This window comes from Protopterus annectens, chromosome 7.part1 (genome assembly GCF_019279795.1).
Source record: "Protopterus annectens isolate FY-2018-M chromosome 7.part1, PAN1.0, whole genome shotgun sequence".
Taxonomy (NCBI): Eukaryota; Metazoa; Chordata; order Ceratodontiformes; family Protopteridae; genus Protopterus; species Protopterus annectens.
Genome location: NC_056740.1, coordinates 308,745,670 through 308,764,233, shown reverse-complemented (window position 1 = coordinate 308,764,233; position 18,564 = coordinate 308,745,670). Strand labels below are relative to the sequence as shown.

The following is an 18,564-nucleotide window of genomic DNA, read 5'->3' as shown; positions in this document are numbered from 1 at the left end:
TTTGTTAAGGGCAGATCCTGCCTCTTAAACCTGGTCAATTTCTTTGAAACAGTCACCAAGGCCATTGACGAGGGGAAGGTTGTCCACACAGCCTACCTGGACCTCGCAAAAGCCTTCGATACAATACCCCACTCGGGCATTATAGATAAGCTCACCAGCTTAAATATAAACCCCTATGTCACTAGATGGGTTGCAAACTGGCTCAAGGACAGAACCCACATGGTTAGAATTGCTGGAGCCATGTCAGACTCCAAACCAGTTACAAGTGGCGTCCCACAAGGCTCAGTCCTGGGACCTCTCTTGTTCGGTATATATTTCTCGAAGGTACAGGCCAACATGGAAGGACTGTGGCTGACCAAGTTCGCAGATGACTGCAAACTGGGCACCATAATCGACTCTCCAGCTGACACAAGCATCCTCCTAAAGGGCCTCATAAAAACAGACAACTGGTGTCAGAGCCATGGCCTCAAGGATCAAAGGGCTGAAACAGATGCCATATGCTGCCCGGTTAAAGAAACTCCAGCTCTACTCAGTGGCATACCTCCTGCTCGGAGGCGATCTGTGCCTGACGTATAAAGCCATGTCCAACCCGGAATTAATGGACATGCTGCACCTCAGAAAATCCAAATCCCATCGAGCTACGCGCTCGAGAGACTTGAACCTCAGCACTGAAATAAATAGGACATGCTGGAGGGACAAATTCATAACCCAGAGACTTCCCTTCACTCTGCAATAAAATCCCAGTCCAGGTTAGGCAGAGTCCCTCATTGACTCACTTCAAGAGGAATCGATGAGTGGATGGGAAATCGTAGGTTTACCCCGGGTATCACTTCTGTGTCACTGTTAGACAGAGGCACAGTATACTAATCTCGAAAAAGGGCATAGCAAAATTAATTTAAAATGGGTGGCGAAAGCCAAACACACTCTGACTAGGCTTATAAATGCCCAGATAGCCTAGTAAGGGATAAGGCAGACATGGAGTGGAGGTAGAATGCCAAGTACACTTAAAGGACAGATAAGATGGGCTTACTACCTGCTTCAAAAAGGTAATAATGGTGTAAACTAAAGGCTGGGGTAAAGCTGTCAATTCCTGATAAACACTGGCAGAAAAAGATCCCATGTGATTAAACTGGCTGTAGATGAACTTCTGTAACCTGCAAAGATCCATGAAGATTTCCCAGACTGAAAAAAACTGTCTTAACTAAAACCATGACTATATTAATACATTCATTCACAACCTTTTAACTGGCTAAGATTCTGTGCAACTCAAATCAAACTGGATTAAACTGCCTGCATTTGATAACCTGGAATATCCAAGCTTCTCATTACCCATTTTCATAGAATGCCAAGGGGAAACAAAAAAAATCCAATAAAAGTAAACAACAGAGAAATAAATGAAAGAGAGATAAATAAATATATCAGGAAACATGAGATAAAAATATACACCAAAGAAAAAAACAAATATTTTGTGTAACATGGTTTATAAATGGAAAAACACATACAAGTTAATGAAGCCATCTAAAATATAAGACGAGCAATGTACATTTGGGGAGCATCGGTAAAATTACCAACTGGTAGCATGAACAGAGGAAATGACATAGAACACACACAATCAAGTACACACACAAATATAGTAGAAACCTCCTTTGGCACCCTTTTGAATTATGGACTAGGAAAAGGCTGTGGGTCAGGAGGAAGTAGTTAGATGTTATTCAAAAACCCTGAAAGGTTTCATAAGGAATGAAAACAGTTTAAATTATGTCAATTATTCTTTACATATCTAAACAGAGAAAATTAGGTGAAAAACAAGAGAGAGAGCAAGGGAGGTGTAATTTTGAGAGCAACTGAATTATTGCTTAACAGTACAGACAGATACGGTAAGGTTACATTAGCTAGTGGAAAAGAAACAAAGTTTGATAAGTGAAAACTTGGAAAAGTAACACTGCTTGGACAACTAAAGGAAAGTTAGAGATACATTTTTTTCAGAGCAAAACTTTAGAAGTGATTTGGTATATTGAGAGATACAAAATGCTGCACAATTTTGAGAATACCACAAGGAACAAAATCTGTAAAACAATTAGCCATGTGAGAATGTGTGTATGCTGGGAGGATTTCTGGGCAAGAATGATCTTGCAGATCAAAGGTTTCATGTGTGTATGCACTTTATTTCAGGGAATATTGGATGTTCCACCTAAATATAGGAACATTAACTGTTCTTCACAAGAAGCACCGTGATAATCAAGCATTTACCCAAGTAAAACAAAAAACTGAAAACTGAAGCTGATTTAACACCTTCTCTCAAAGATGATGCACTACTTACTGGAGACATCTCAACTACTGTGTTCAAAAGTCATTGATTACAGTTCTCCCATACAATGGTAAACATCACACGCAACAGCAAAAATTACTGGCACACCCTGTTACACCTAAACCACAATGAAACAACTATATTTTTTCAGCAAAGTTAAAAGTTTCCAAGACTATTCAAACTTCTAAAGCCCATAAAATTATACTGCATAAATACCAAATACAAACAAAAAAAGACAACTATAAATAAGACTATTTATAGGTGAGGATGTGCAGCTTTATAACTCACTGACAATTGTAGCATTCATTAAGTGATAACCCAGCACAGAGATCTTAATGCATGCTGTGTACTTCTCATTTGGACACTGTATAGATCAACTTTAATACTTCGCACATACCAGAAGAAAAATCTCTAGTAATTACTGCAACAAATCATCAGACACAGAATAACTTACTGATTGCAATATCCAACACGGTAGCATCTTGTGCAGCGCTTCAACTTTTCCTCATCTGATGGCTGCATCTTCTGACAAGCAGCACACTTAATTACAGGACTGCTAGGAACCTGAGTTCTCTGAAATAATAAAAAAGGTGCATTAGCGAGACAGCTTTCTGGCCCGGTCTGTTCCCCAGATCACCTGGTATTAACCTGGTAATAGCCTTAAGCAATCAAAGAACAAGCTAGTGAGGGGGATGATAGTGGCTGAACAAGGTTGAAATACCTATCATGCTGGGCATTCATTCTTCTTGGGTACACACCTGCCATCAATAAAAAAAGACTCTGATTAACCCCAAATAAAGTTCAGCTGTCCTAGTCGGATTTTCCTGACATTTACTCAGTTGCCAGCTACTGCAAAAACCATAATTTGCAGACAGCTTTCAAAGCATAAAAAGGGATCTCATTGTTGAAAGGTATCAGTCAGGACAAGGGTACAAAAAAAATTTCATAGCACTGGATATACCATGGAACACAGTCACAACAGTCATCAAAAAATGGAGAAAATATGAGACAACAGTGATGCTGCGAAGAAAGTACAGTTGTGTACCTACCATAAATGTAGATGTTCAAGTGTATTCACTGTTGCAGTCATTACTCTTGGGTTATCCTGCTGGCAGGCTACCCGCAGTCGGCCTGAATTCCAAAGTCCTGGTCCGGCGAAGGTTGCTGTCGCCTCTTCCCTGACGTCAATGTGCCAGGGGTATAAAAGATGCAGCCGACGCCATTTTCTTCAGTTTTTCTTGCCCCAAATGTCAGGTGCCCCCAAAAGGGTAGGCTAAAAAAATTATGCCAATAAACATGCATGCACTAAAGTAAACATTTCCTTCATCTACAAGCAAATACACCACATAGGTTGTATAGAATCGAGAAGTACAGATAACACCCAGCAAAAGAAAGAGGATGGTGGGAGGGTAACCTGGACTGCAACAGTGAATACACTCGAACATCTACATTTATGGTAGGTACACAACTGTACTATGTTCATCGTGTTTCTCTGTTGCAGTCATTACCCTTGAGTTGAATCCCAAAGCTGAGGATGGGTGGCTGAGGTAAATAGGATTAGGAGAGGTTTTGAGGCCCTGCAGAACTGCAGTGGCACAGCCTGCTCTGGATTTAGAGTAGAGAGGTAAGTGGTAGTGCTTTGTAAAAGTGTGCACTGAACTCCAAGTTGCAGCCTCTAAGATGTCTTTGGCTGGTACTCCTCTAAGGAAGGCTGCTGAAGTGGCTGCTGCTCTGGTTGAATGTGGCCTAATGCCCTTAGGCACCGATTTGCCATGTTGTGAGTAGCAGAAACGAATGCAATGGCTTATCCATTTTGAAATAGTCTGTTTTGAGATAGCCTTTCCTTGTGAACCTGCAGCATATGCCACTAAAAGTTGCTCAGTCTTTCTGAAAGCTTTAGTTCTGTCCAAGTAGAAGCGCAGCTGTCTGTGTATGTCCAAAGAATGCAGAAGTCTGTCACCCTTGTTCTATGGGTTTGGATAAAAGGTAGGCAAGTGAATGGTTTGGTTAAGGGCCACACTGGACACCACATTAGGCATAAATGTCGGGTTTGTCCTCAGAGAAACCCTGTCTGGATGGAAAATGATAAAAGGTTCCACAGCCATGAGTGCCTGTAACTCCGAGACTCGTCTTGCAGAGGTTATTGCTAGGAGCAGAGCTGTTTTCCAGGGTAAGAATTTTATATCAGCTGTTGAGGCTGGCTCAAAAGGAGACAGTGTCAGACCTCCCAACCATTCCAAATTACTCGGTTTTTACCGAGTTTTGGGGTCCAAATGAAGGGGTGCCATGATTCCCGAGTGGCACCCCTTCATTTCCGATTTTTCTTTACATTTTTAAAATTTTCACACTGTCGGAGTTGACGTCATCACGTGCGCAATGACGTCAGCTCCGCCAGGCTACCAGCCAGTCGGAATTGAGCTCAAGGAGCTCAGATCATCATTTCCAGCTGGCTGAAACGGCGGGAATTTGAGCCGGGATTAATGGTGGCGGCCGGGCAGCAACACTAGGAGGAAGCTGAGCAGCCGGGATTAATGGAGCAGTTCACCTGAAAGCTGAGCAGCCGGGATTAATGGCATGAACGAAGAGAAGGACTTGTATGTAGTTCATCCATCAAGCCGAACAAACTACTAAGGCAGGGATATACCCCAGGTTATTTTCTTGTTTTACTTACGAACAAACAAAACAAATGTCCAAAAAACCAAGGACCCCCAAACAAAACTAAAATTTTAATATAACCAAATACAGGTAAGCGCTTTCGTTCTGTAATTTCAAAACTTCATGAGATCTCTTTTTTTTTTTCCTTGTGCTGTGATGGTATATTGTACAGAGGGAATAAAAGCTATTTACACAAGACAAGCACATCTAAGCAAGAAGATTTCTGTAACCAGAAGACAACCTAAGAATGCAAATATGTACAAGAGTTGTGTGAGAATGCAGAATTGGAAGGAAAGAATCATGCAAGCAGAAATATATTACGAAGAAGATAAGTAACATGCAAAGATGGAAAGTTGCAAAAGTGATATTTGCATCCTAGAGTTCTTTATGGTTTAAAATGTGATCAGATATACATATGGAAACAATTCTAAATATGCAAACTGAAAGCATATGAATGCACAACTGCATTATATACATAATATATTGTTTTTATGTATAGAAAGGGATAAGTACAACTTTAAGAAATATTTAACCTTCTTAGGCACTGCATAATACTGCAGTGCTTTAATGTCACAATACAGATCTCTAAGAGGATTGATGAAACATCCACATTGTGGTGTCATCTGAATGCATCCTGATTAGCAGCATGAATGCTACAAAGGTGACATAGCATTAACTGACAGCTGGTCCTTAAATATCAGTTGATGTAAAGGATCACACTAAAATGTTCCATTGTGGATAAAAATTCCAGACTGCTGCTGCCATAAATGGTAAATGGTGGCAGTGGTGAAGTAGAGGAACCCCACAGAGTAGAATGCACTGACAGACTTCAGCCCTGGAGATGTTGAGCTTTAACTAACTACAACATTGCTACTGATGTTTGGCCTACAGACTGCCACAGAATACAAACTTGCCATATTCTCCTGCGAGAAGTGGAGGACAATGTTTACTTTTGGCATGTGGTGGAGCTCTCTAAATGATTTGTTTAACTGCATGTTATGCAAGATTCTGTAGTGCAAGTGCTTGGCTACATAACCCAATTTTATGTGTAGTATTTACTGTTAAGTCCATTGGTACGGAGGGCTAATGACCCACTTAACCCCCACTCCAGTCTAGTTTTAAAGGTGGAAGAGGTTAAAGAGACTGCCAGCCAGCCCTTACCAATGGATTAGTGATAAATTAACAAGGAAATGTCAGAGAATATTCAGCTGTTGGGCTGCATAACAAGTTTAGAAGAGCATTTGGTGACTGTATGGTAGAATACTGGAGTAACGGGAACTCTGCTTACCTGGATAGGGCAAGCAAAAAGAGACTAAACTGAGTAATGGTAAGAGACATGTGCGTCTTCTAGAAATCATTGGTACTATCTGCTGCATTTTTGCCTTTGTAAATGGGAAGGAGCAGTGGTTTTTCATGTAAACTCAAAGAAGGATACTGAAATGTGGAAGTGCATACTTGCCCCTGTTTAAATGGAGCTTTTAGGCAAATGCAGTTGTGGAAATTGTTATCTACACAGCCAGTGGGCTTAACTTATCTTAGTATTGTCATATGGAATGAATGCAGACGAGTTACTCCTGCCTACTACATGTCAGTTATGCCAGGGAGAGGTACAACTGTGTGCGTTATTAGTATGATAATAGCAGCTCAAACCTGTCCTTCTAATATAATTTCTGTAAGGGCAGTGAACATTTTAAATATTTAAATAGCCCACAGTCTCCATAGATCAAGTGTTAAAGGCCCATTCCAAAGTGTAGAACACAGCTTCCATGGGATCTGATAGTATCCCAGGCTGTATTCTGCTCCAAGCACCATCTCCAGCAAGAACTAGCTTCGCCATTGAGCACCCTATTCAACCTCAGCCTAAATACAGGCTTCATTCCAGCAGAGTGGAGAACTGCCATTGTCAGCCCCTTGCACAAAGATAGTGCCACTACTGACCCTGGAAACTATTGCCCCATTATCTTGACAAGTCTGATCTGTAAAGCCATAAAGCACATTATTATGGGTCTCAAACAAGGACAAAGGCAATCTCCAAGCACTTGACCCCACCCAGTTTGGATTCGTGAAGGGTAGATCTTGCCTGTTGAACCTGGTTGACTTCTCTGAGATATTTCAATAATAATTTACCCCACAGGACTGACTGACCAGAGATATTCCTCACCCTAGAATATACTTTACATCTGCCACACTTGAACATACCTATCTGAGTGTTCAACAACCTCTTCTTTTTATATCTTTTTTGGGAATAAATGTTCAAATTCGGCATCATAACACACAATAGGCCACAAACTATCAACTAAACCTTTCAAAATGCTAATATTAATGGGAAAAAGTTTGTGATTACTGATAGGTTTGACTGTCGGTCTTGTGGGATAGTCTATATTTTGTGCTGTGGATGTTCCCCTCCTAAGTGGTATATTGACCAGACTAAACGTATGATTGAGGTTCGTGTGTTGGAACATTTGGGGGACATCTGGAACAGACATTTAGGCAGGTAAGGACAGAAGTGTGTGTGTGTGTGTGTGTGTGTGTGTGTGTGTGTGTGTGTGTGTGTGTGTGTGTGTGTGTGTGTGTGAGAGTGTGTGTGTGTGTGTGTGTGAAAATGCCCCCATATAATACACTTGGTGGCTAGAGGTATTCAGGCTCAAATCATGTACATTTAGTACAGGGTAAAAAGAGCCTACTATCCCTAGCCACCACCATTTCTGAGTGAGTTGAGAGCTTTTTTCTCTAACAGTTGAAAGTTATGTTCTGAGCTTTGTCCAGATTTGTTTTTTTTTGTACTAAGAGTTCAAAGAGCTGTAATGAGAAGTAAGAACATCTTTGTGCTAACAGTTCAGAGATATGGTGAGTCAGTGAGAAGTGAGAACTGAATTTGTATTCCCCCATTATTGGCTTTGTTGTTTGTCGATGTTTTTTGTGTTGAGGTTAAGAGCTATGTTGAGAAGTGAGAAATTAATTCACTAAATGATTTCAGTCTTCCTGTTTTTCAGGCAGCTGCTGATTTGGGATAGTGGTATGTTGTTCTGAATGTAGTGCATAGAGTCCTGGGTTCAAAACCTGCCAGTGAAATGCATGATGGTAGCAGAGCATTTTATTCTAGCAACTGTACAAAATTATACAAGAAATGTTTAAAATGTGTCCCTGGTTTTTGACAGTTTGTCCCCCCCAAAAAATGAAATTGAAAATAAGTGCGAGACGCTGTGCAAGATGCCTATGGCTTACACTACTGTCATTCTATTTATAGTGTGGGTGTGGAAGCAGATTTTTATGATGGAAAAGTTCTGAATTGGGCAGTTTTGTCATTATTGGTTCATGTGTTTTGTTTCATTGCCTACAGTACAGATTACTGGTAAAATTCTGAATTGGGCAGTTTTGTCATTATTGGTTCATGTGTTTTGTTTCATTGCCTACAGTACAGATTACTGGTAAAATGTTTAAACAATAAATTTAAAATGTGCTCTAACATGTGTGTTGTATTATACAAGGAATATAATTTAATAAAGTCAGGAAGGTGTATAAAGAAAAGAACACATGTATGTTTCTTGTTTTGTGTGCAAGGGGCCAATGATTTGAAAACAGCCCAAAGGTAATCTTTATCCACCACTGGCCAGATGCATTTTATTTGGATGTGGTGTGTGTGGGTTTCAGTGCTGTTTCAATGAATGTGAGTTTCAAGGGCAAGGTTTAATGTCGAGCCTATTTTTTCATTGTGAGACAGTATTGCTTTGTTTACCAGATGATGTCTTTTAGTGTTTCTGCATTGTTGTGCTGTAAAATGTAAAAATAAAATTCAGATAATTGTAGAAGTAAAGCAGTATGCGTACATTAGTAGTGTTTATGGTAAATGGGGCAAAACAGCCAGGTAACAGGACATTGGAATGGCTGCAGGGGGACTCTGGTGCCATGTTTTGGTTGTCTGTTCTTCAATTTGCGTTCGAAAGTTGGTATCCCACAACTCCACTGGAGTGAGTGGGGTTACATAATTATGTATGCAAATTAGATGTTAATCAGCGTACAGATATGTACCTATTTTTCATGGGCCTTGTCCAGATTTTTGATGTTTCCAGGTTGAGAGGTATGGGCAGTGTGAGTTTTTCCAAGACATAATTGAGGTCCCATGCAGGTATCGGTGCTCTCCTTGGAGATCTTATGCTTTTTGCCCCTCTGAGGTACTGCCTTATTAAAGGATGAGAAAAGATAGGTGGTTCTGTATTGTAATGGGCTGAAATGGCAGAGGAATGGATCTTAACTGATGAAAAGGATAGGCCTTTGTCCAGCATCTCAGTTAAGTATTGTAAAATCTGAGGAATATTTGGTACAAACGTGTCAATTCCTTGTGCCTGGTTCCAAGCACAGAATCTCTTCCATTTTTCTGCATAAGATTTTCTGGTACTGGGCCTCCTGGCCTCCAAAAATAACATCCATCACAGCTTTGGAGAGAGGAGTGTTCTGAATGGCTACATTATCCGCCATGCTGCCAGATTTAAGGTCCTGAGTTGGCTGTGCAGGATCTGATTGTTTTGTTGGGTCAGTAAGTGAGAAATCTGAAGCAATGTCCAGGCTGGACCTTAAGACAAGTTCTTTAGGATTGGGTACCAGTGCTGGCGTGGCCAGCCTGGGGCAATCAGTATCACTATTGGCTTCTCTTGTCTGACCTTTAGGAGTACCTTGGGGAGAAGAGGCAGTGGAGGAAAGGCATATACTGCTAGGTTTTTCCAGCTGAAGGATAAGGCATCCACTTTCCATGCTTGCTTGTGATAAGTCCTTGTGCAGAATCTCTGTAGTTGGCAGTTGTGATGGGAGGCAACTAGATCTATGTCTGGGCATCCCCATTTCCTTGTTATCATGCTGAAGACTTGTGGATCCAGTTTCCACTTGTGGGGGTCCATGAGGTTTCTGCTTAGTTCGTCTGCCAGAGTATTTAACTTTCCTGGCAGGAATTGTGCTTGCAGGTGAACTTGATAAGTCAATGCTGTGTCCCACAAAGTCATGGCTTGTCTGCAGAGGGGGTAGGAATGTGTGCCTCCCTGCTTGTTTATGTACCACATGACTGTAGTATTGTCCGTCTTTATCAGTAGTTGTCCTGGATGAAGTAGATCCTTGAAAGTTGTCAGGGCATTCTGAACAGCTAGCATCTCTTTTTGATTGATATGAAGATGCATCTGGCTTGCGGGCCATGTGCCCTGAATACATTTTCCTGCCATGTGGGCCCCCCAGGCATAATCTGATGCATCCGTTGTTAGTGTCTGCCTGGCTGTGGGTAAAGTGAATGGCTGTCCCTTGTTGTGGTGACAGGCCTGAGCCCACCATCGAAACTCCTGTTGCAGGCAGGGAATGAGGGTAATTAGAAGTTATGTACTCACCATAACGTTCCATCTGAGTAGGTAGTTCATTTGACTGCAACCTGTGGGTTACGGATCCGATATCGGATCCGAGCAGGCAACTTGTTTCAAAGCTAATGGATCCGAGCTCCTAGCCCCTCCCTTCACCCATAATCCCCTGCCAACCCCTCCATGACCTCAGATCGAGTTTGCCTCTCCATTTATATCCGACAAAGGATATCTAAAAAAAAAATACTAATAGATCCAAGAAGGTCAGGGGGAAGGAGGGGGGGATGGTTGCAGACAAATGAACTACCTACTCAGATGGAACGTTATGGTGAGTACATAACTTCTAAATCTGAAGTAGGAATGTTCATTTGTCTGCAACCTGTGGGACAGAGTCCCCAGCTACCTGCACCCTGGGTGGACATCATGGAAGGATATTACGAAACACCGCAGAGCCAAAGGATGCTCTCCCTCTAGAAAGCAGGTCTAGCTTGTAGTGGTTGATAAAGGTATGAGATGAAGCCCAAGTGGCTGCAGAACAAATATCATCCAAGGGAACTCTAGACTTGAAAGCCGCAGAAGTAGAAATGGAGCGAGTGGAATGAGCACGAACTCCTTCTGGTGCGGGCCTACCCGAGGCTTGATAAGCTAGCAGGATACATTGGGAAATCCAGCGAGATAACGATACTTTAGAGATAGCTTTCCCCAAATTAAATTTGGCAAAGGAAACGAACAGCTGGTTGGATTGTCTATGGCCAGCTGTCCTATGGGTATAAAAACGAAGCTGCCTATGAACATCTAATGACTGCAGCTTGTATTCACCCTTATTTTGATATTTAGGGAAGAAAACCAGTAAATTGATGGATTGGTTTATGTTGGTTTCTGATGCTATCTTGGGAAGAAAGGAGGGATTGATCCTGAGGTACACTCTATCAGGATGAAAGATCAGATATGGAGGTTTTACGGAAAAAGCCTGAAGTTCTGACACTCTTTTCGCAGAAGTAATGGCTACAAGGAATGCCGTTTTCCATGACAAGAATTTGAGGTCCACTGTAGCAGCGGGTTCAAAGGGTGGAGCAGTCAAGGCTTGAAGAACTAAAGTAAGATCCCATGGGGGTATGGCTTCTTTTACAGGAGGTCTAAGTAAAAAGGTACCCTTGAGAAAGGTTTTCACCAATTTGGCTGACATCAAGGGTCCTGTATCATGTCCCACATGATAATGAGAAATGGCTGCCAATTGAACTTTGACAGTTGAACAACTAGCACCTTCTTGAAAGAGTTCAGTTAGGAAATCTAAAATGGATGTGAGAGGAGCCGTAAAGGGATCTAGCTCTCGGCGCTCCGCCCAGATGGAAAAACGTTTCCATTTGCTGTGATATACCTTCTTGGTGGAGGGTTTATGTGCTGCCACGAGGATGGCTTTGACTTGTGAAGAGATACCGGGAGTCCTAACTAGGAGTGGAACTGGAGCAACCAAGCTGTCAGTTTCAGATTGTCCAGGTTTGGAGTTGGTAAGTCCAATGGATGGGAGATGAGATCCGGGATGGGATCTAGAATCCAAGGGTGATTCACAAGGTGAGACCACAGGTAAGGGAAACAAATTTGTCGAGGCCAGAATGGGGCAATGAGGATCATTTTGCTCCCCAATCGCGAGGCTTTCTGTAATAGTTGTAACATCATTGGAAGAGGAGGATAGGCATAGAGTAGACCGGGTGGCCAAGCATGCACCAGAGCGTCTCTTGGAGATTCCCCTGGTGGGGGGATTAGAGCGAAGAAATTGTCGCATTTGGCGTTTGATGGAGATGCAAAAAGATTGCAGCAGGATTGCCCCCATGTTGCGAATATCTGCTTCGCTACTAGAGGATTGAGAGACCACTCGTAGGGGGTAAGAAGGGTGCGGCTGAGCTTGTCCGCTAGGATGTTGGTCCTCCCCGGAATGTGCGTTGCAATCAGAAAGCGGTTGGTGGAGATCGCCCATTCCCACACACTCATGGCTTCGCGGCAAAGAGGATAAGATCTGGTTCCCCCCTGTTTGTTGATATACCAGACCACTGACATGTTGTCTGAGTGAATTGCAATCATTCCTGCGGGAAGGAAGCTCTGAAGTGCTTGCAACGCTAACAGCATCGCTCTCATCTCCAGAACGTTGATATGCAGGGAGGTCTCTGTATCGTTCCACGTGCCTTGGACTGTCCTGCCTGAGTAATGCCCCCCCACCCGAGGCGGGAAGCGTCCGTGGTCACCGTGGCGATGGGGGGAGAGGTGCAGAAGGGTTGGCCCGTATGGAAGTTTGATGCTTGGAGCCACCATAGTAACGTCCTTCTGCAAGCCTTGCTGATAGCAATGGGATGGTGGAGAGGGGGTGATAGGAAGGACCATTGCACTAACAGAGTCCATTGTAGGACTCGCATGTTCAAGCGGGCGCATGGAAGGAGCGTAATCGCTGCTGCCATAGAGCCTACTGCCCTCAGGATCAATTCTGCTGGTGAAGCCTCTGAAAGAAGGATAGCCCGCACATGGAGTTGAAGATTTCTGATTCTCTCCGTAGTTAGGAAGGCTCGCAAATCTCTGGTGTTTATTCTGGCACCTATAAATTCTATGATCTGTGTTGGAGCCAGTAGGGATTTGCCGACATTGATAGTAATGCCTAGTTGTAGGGCTAGATGGAGAAAGAAGTCTCTGGCTGTGCAAAGTAGATGCCTTGTTGGTGCAGTCAGGAGCCAGTCGTCCAGGTACGGGAAGACCTGAATTCCCTGTAGTCTCAGGTGGGCCGCAATCACTGCTAACACTTTGGTGAACACCCGGGGGGCTGTGGTGAGGCCAAAGGGAAGGACCCTGAACTGGTAGTGACTGGCTCCCAGCCGGAAGCGAAGGAACCTCCTGGATCGTTTGTCCATTAAGATGTGGTAATATGCATCCTTGAGGTCTATAGAGCACATCCAATAGTTCTCCCTCAGAAGGGGGAGGATAGATTGAAGAGTGACCATTCGGAATTTTTCCTTGGTTACTGACAGGTTCAAGCGGGAAAGGTCTAGGATGGGTCTCAGATCCCCAGTCTTTTTTGGCACCAAAAAGAAACTGGAGTAGAACCCTAATCCGAGCTGGTCTTGGGGGACGGGCTGGATGGCTCTTTTTCTTAGCAGCTGCTGTATTTCTGCGGCTGCGGCCTCCCTGTGATCGGGTGGTACATCGGGGAGGTTCTTAGATTGGGGGACATGGAGAATTGGTATCTTGTACCCTCTGGATATGATGCGAAGCACCCAGCGGTCTGTTGTGATGGACTCCCATGCCGCTAGATGCTTCGAAAAATGCCCCCCGACTGCCTCCAGAGTGGAGCAGTCGGGCAACCCCTTTGCTGCACGGGCCTTTCAGAGAAAGGTTCTCTGGACCCAAAATTTCTCGGAGCCCCTCTGCCCCTAGGGCGACGTCCTCCCTGTCCACCTCTGCCACGGTAGGACTGGTTGTCCGGAGCTGGTTGGGATTGTTGTGATTTTCGGAACCACATCTTCTTCTGACCCTTTTGGTTCCTTGAAAAGGACCGCTGGGGAGCAGAGAAGCGGACTCCGACGGCAGACAACGTCTTCCCGTCCTTCTCGCTCTGGACAAGCGTTTCGAACTGTTTTGCCAAAAAGGGCAAAGGTTCGCGAAGGACGCTTTAAAAGGCTCCGTAAAGTCGCAATGACGGAGCCAGGCCTGACGTCTCATAACTAGGCCTGCTCCGCTGGCCCTAGCGGCTCCCTCTGTGGCGTGGGACAATAGCCGCATAGAGGTGTTAGAAATAGATCTTAGAGTGGCCATTCGGGTGGAGTATAAATGTTTTTCCTCCTCCGACATGGACTCAGGGGGGGATGCAGCGTATTCTTTGATAAGATCCCGCTGCATCCTGATGACATGTGCCATATAGTTCAGAGACCTTACAGAGAAGGTCGCTGAACTAAAAACTCGCTTCCCTAAGCGATCCATCAAACGAGACTCTTTGCTCGGTGGATGGACTGAGGGACTCTCCTGAGCTAATTCCCTCTTTGTGGCTGCCGCCGTCAACATGGCATCTACAGGGGGGCCCTTACTCCAATGAGACCGGTCAGAGGGGGGGGGGGGGCTAAGAATCCTATCCAGCCATTTGGGCATTGGCTCCACGGTGTCCGGATCCTTCCATGCCCTGGTGGTAATAAGGTCCACCAGGGGATCGGCTGGAGGGGACACCCAGGAGGTAGACGGGCCTGCCTCGAATGCCTCCAGAAACACGGACTCGTCAGATGAAGACTTGGGGGCAGACCACCCACCTCTGATTCTTAGCATCTCCATGATGTCTCCAAAGGAGACATCCTCAGGGGGTGATCTTGGGGAGCCTTCCCCTTCCTCCAAGTCCGTGTCTTCGGTTATGGACTCAGGGGAGTCCACGTGCCTCCTTTTGCACTTATGCTTGCGGGGAGCTTCCTCGGGGGGACTGTCCGAGGAGCCCTCGCCAGCGACATCTTGTTCCAATGGAACAATCTGTGACATCGAGGCAGGCTGTCCCTTTGGCCGGGTGATGGAAGCCTGGCCCAGCAGAGAGGGAGTGCAGGGAGGAGTCGATAAAAGGGCTGGGGGTCCGGATGCTCTCAACAGAGCCCTCTCCACAACATCAAATGCCAAGGGAGAGCCACTCTCCAATGGATCCGAAAGTCGGCTCCCACTCGGGTCCGATGAAGGGATCGGAGCCGGCACCGAGACCGTCGGATCCGAGGGACCAGTGTGCTCCGACCTGGATGGAGCCGAAGGCACACTGAATCCCCCGGATCCGAAGCTCGGACCACGGCTCCAAGAGGTCGGATCCGACAGACTCGAGGGTAGGGTCGGATCCGAAGTATACAGTACTGTCGGCGCCGACCCACCCCGGGCTCCAAGGCTGCTCGGCTCAGAGCGCTCCGAACCCGGGTAGCGGGTTGGAGAAGGAGCAATTGGGTGGAAAAAAGGTATCGAGCTCCCCCCCTGAGGGGGGTGGGAGGCAAGAGCACTCCCATCTGCAGCTGGGCCTGGATGAACCTTCGCATCATCCGGTCCAAGTCTGCATCAGATAAACTAAAAGTGGATCTCGAAGAGGCCACCGAGGCAGGCCTGGAGTGCCGCCTCGATGGAGATCAGGTTTCCTCCTCCTCGGGCCCCGGGGAGAAAGCAGGGGATCGGAGCCGAGGAGGAGGAGATCTAGAAGCAACGGAGGGAGAAGCCCGCTTAGCTGGCGGGGCCGAAACGGAGGTCTCGGCCCGCCGCTTTTGGTGCTTCTCCCTCCGTTTCTCCCTCCTGGCCTCCCTGTCCTCCGACACTTTGGCGGGAGTTTGAGTCCCAGTCGGAGGCAGGGGGCAGGAGTGGCAACCATCACAGGCTGTGATGGAGCCACAGGAGTGGTAGAGGAAGCGGAGGCCGAAGCCGAATCCGGGGGTAGAAGTCCCGCCAGGACCAGTTTCGACCTCCGCTCTTTCAGTGCCCTGGGGTTGAACGCTGCACAGATAGTACAGCCCGAGGTGAGGTGTTCAACCCCAAGGCACCGAACGCACTGTGTGTGGCCATCAGCCGGGGAGAGCTTATGGCCACACTCGGTACATTTCGAAAATATGGTTTTTGGGGCCTCAGCCATTCCCTTTTTTTTTTTTTTTTTTTGTCAAAGAAAAGAAAAACAACTAAACACACACACAGGCCCCAAAAGCACACCACAAACACTCACACACTAGCGACCAGCAAAGGGAGGGTATTAAGTAAACAAAAAAAAATAGGGAACCTAACTCAGACACACTTAAAAACAGTTAATTTAAACAAAAAATTATTTTTCTGAAGAAAAAGTTAAGTTTTTCTTATCACTTATCTGGAGCTCAAAAAGGATCCTGCCATCACAAACGCGGCAAACTAGATCTGGGGTCATGGAGGGGTTGGCAGGGGATTATGGGTGAAGGGAGGGGCTAGGAGCTCGGATCCATTAGCTTGAAACAAGTTGCCGGCTCGGATCCGATATCGGATCCGTAACCCACAGGTTGCAGACAAATGAACATTCCTACTTCAGATTTAATGTTTCCAGGCTGTGGCAATGTTGAGTCCAAACACTTTTTAGATACCATTGTAGTTTCCTCGTATGCAGTCTGGCATATGGAATTAACAGAATGCAGGATGTCATGAAGCCCAAAGCCTGCAGAATTTTTCTTGCAGATAACTGGGTCTTTGTTGCCAACATTTTGAAGTAAGAAGTCAGTTGCCTTTGTTTGTCTGGTGTGTGATAAGCCATCTGGGCAGTTGTATTTAAGTTTGCACCCAGGAATATTATCTCTTGATTGAGAGGGTACTTGTTTTTATTTATTTTCGTTTACTCTGTACCCTAGGCAAATTAGTAATCTTTTTACAAACGCCAGATGCTTTAGTAGAATGTCCTTGTTCTTTGCTTGAATAAGGCAGTCATCCAAGTAAGGATATATTTGAATTCCTCTTTGTCTGCAAAATGCAATTACTGGCGCCATGCAGTAGATAAGCCAAAGGGAAGTGCACAGAATTGGTAGTGCATTGAGCCAGCTATGAATCTGAGGTATCTTCTGCAAGATTGTCAGATTGGGACATGCAGGTATGCCTCTTTTAGGTCCAAAGTTACTAGCCAAGTCTTCTTGCCCAGCATGGGCAGAAGCTGTTGTAGAGTCAACATTATGAATTTTGAAACGTCCAGAAATGTGTTTAGAATAGATAGGTCCAGTACTGGTCTCCAGGCTTTGTCCTTTCTGGGTACCACGAAAAGTCTCGAGTAATTCCTTTTCCCCTGCTCTTGCTTTGGTACTTGCTGAATGGCCCTCATATCCATGAGGGATGAAACTTGCTTTTGTGCCTCTGCCCATTGATTGTGTGGCAGATCTGGCATACCTTTTGCTCTTGGCAGGGTGTGAAAATGGAACCTGTAGCCCTGAGACACTATCTTCAAGACCCATTTGTCCTGGGTGATCATGTGTCAATTTTGTGTAAAAAGTGCTAGTTTTCCCCCTAAAGGGGCTGTCAAAAGACAAGTGCTTGGTGCTGGCAGAGGAAAGTCATTGGGACTGTTTCCTGTATGGCTGTGATTTGTCTTCTCCGCTTTTGGAGGTAGAAGCTCCCCATTGTTTAGGCCTGTATGGGACTTGGGGCTGGGATCTGCCTCTGGGGCGTCTATCTGTCTTCTTTGTGGCCTGTCTGACAATGGAAAGGTCCAATTCTTTGTAGGCCAGTTCCTGCTAAATCTGGGTGGCTGCACCTGTAAGAAATCCTTAACTGTCTGCATAGATTTTGCTTTGTCCTCCATTTTCTTCAACACCTCTTCTGCTTTAACACCAAACAAAGTATCATGCTGTAAAGGAGCATCTAATAATTTTGCAGATTCTGTTCCCTTAACCAAGCATGCCGCCTAATGACAGAACCCGTAACAGCGGCCCTGCAAGAGGCCTCCAGAGAATCAAAACCACATTGCATAGTATGTTTTCCCACTTGTTCAATTACATGCAATAAATCCTGCATTTCCTTGACTTGACAATATTTGCCCACTCTTCCTTACACAAGCGCCCCAAATCTGTCAAATTGCGAGGGCATCTCTTGTGCACAACCCTCTTTAGGTCACCCTACAGATTTTCTATTGGATTTAGATCTTTCTGTTTAAGCATTGACATTAAGTATTGCTGATATTTAAGCATATGAAATTGACAATTTAAAGCCCTCACAGCCAAGGTAGCAGAAGTGTAAACCTTTTTCCCCCATCTGTCCAGTGCCCTTGAATCCCTATCAGAGGGGATAGGGTTTTTTGCAGTGGAAGCCTTGACCCCTTTGAGACCCTGAGAAATAGTTTCTGGGTCAGCAGCAGGGTTTTTATAAAGAAATTTATGTGAATCTGGAACCCTGTAGTATCTATCTGGCTTAACAGGGGGTAAAGAGTCAGGAGACAGGTCGGACTCTGAAAATACATCATCTACAATGTCTAAAACAGGAGGGACAGCAAGAGGCCTGTGCTGAGGTAGTAAAAGGAAGTCTATGAGCCTTTTCTTAGATTCTGAGTAGTCTTGGCTCTGCCAGTGGAAGTGCTCCCTCATGGTATGCAGGGTTTCCCCAAAGGAATAATCCCTCAGGAGGGGAAGCTGAAGGAATAGATTCTTCAGCATCGGAGTCCTCATATGGAGGGAGAGAGTATTCCTGTTCAGAAGAGGAGTAAGAGGAAATGGAAACGTGATCTGAAGACTCATATTCTGTCTCTTGCCTAGGCCTCTTATCAGGAGGGGGATGGGAACTCCTGATCAAAGT

At 45.0% G+C, this 18,564-nt stretch overlaps 1 protein-coding gene across 1 annotated transcript in view; it reads right to left on the bottom strand.

Annotated features, from left to right (window-relative positions):
* The window catches only part of USP19 (ubiquitin specific peptidase 19), a 3,461,697-nt gene that overhangs the window by 1,404,222 nt on the left and 2,038,911 nt on the right, over window positions 1-18,564 (bottom strand). The window contains exon 16 of the mRNA XM_044078491.1: window positions 2,763-2,881. Coding sequence (XP_043934426.1) covers window positions 2,763-2,881 — 119 coding nt within the window. The remainder of the gene's footprint in view (window positions 1-2,762; window positions 2,882-18,564) is intronic.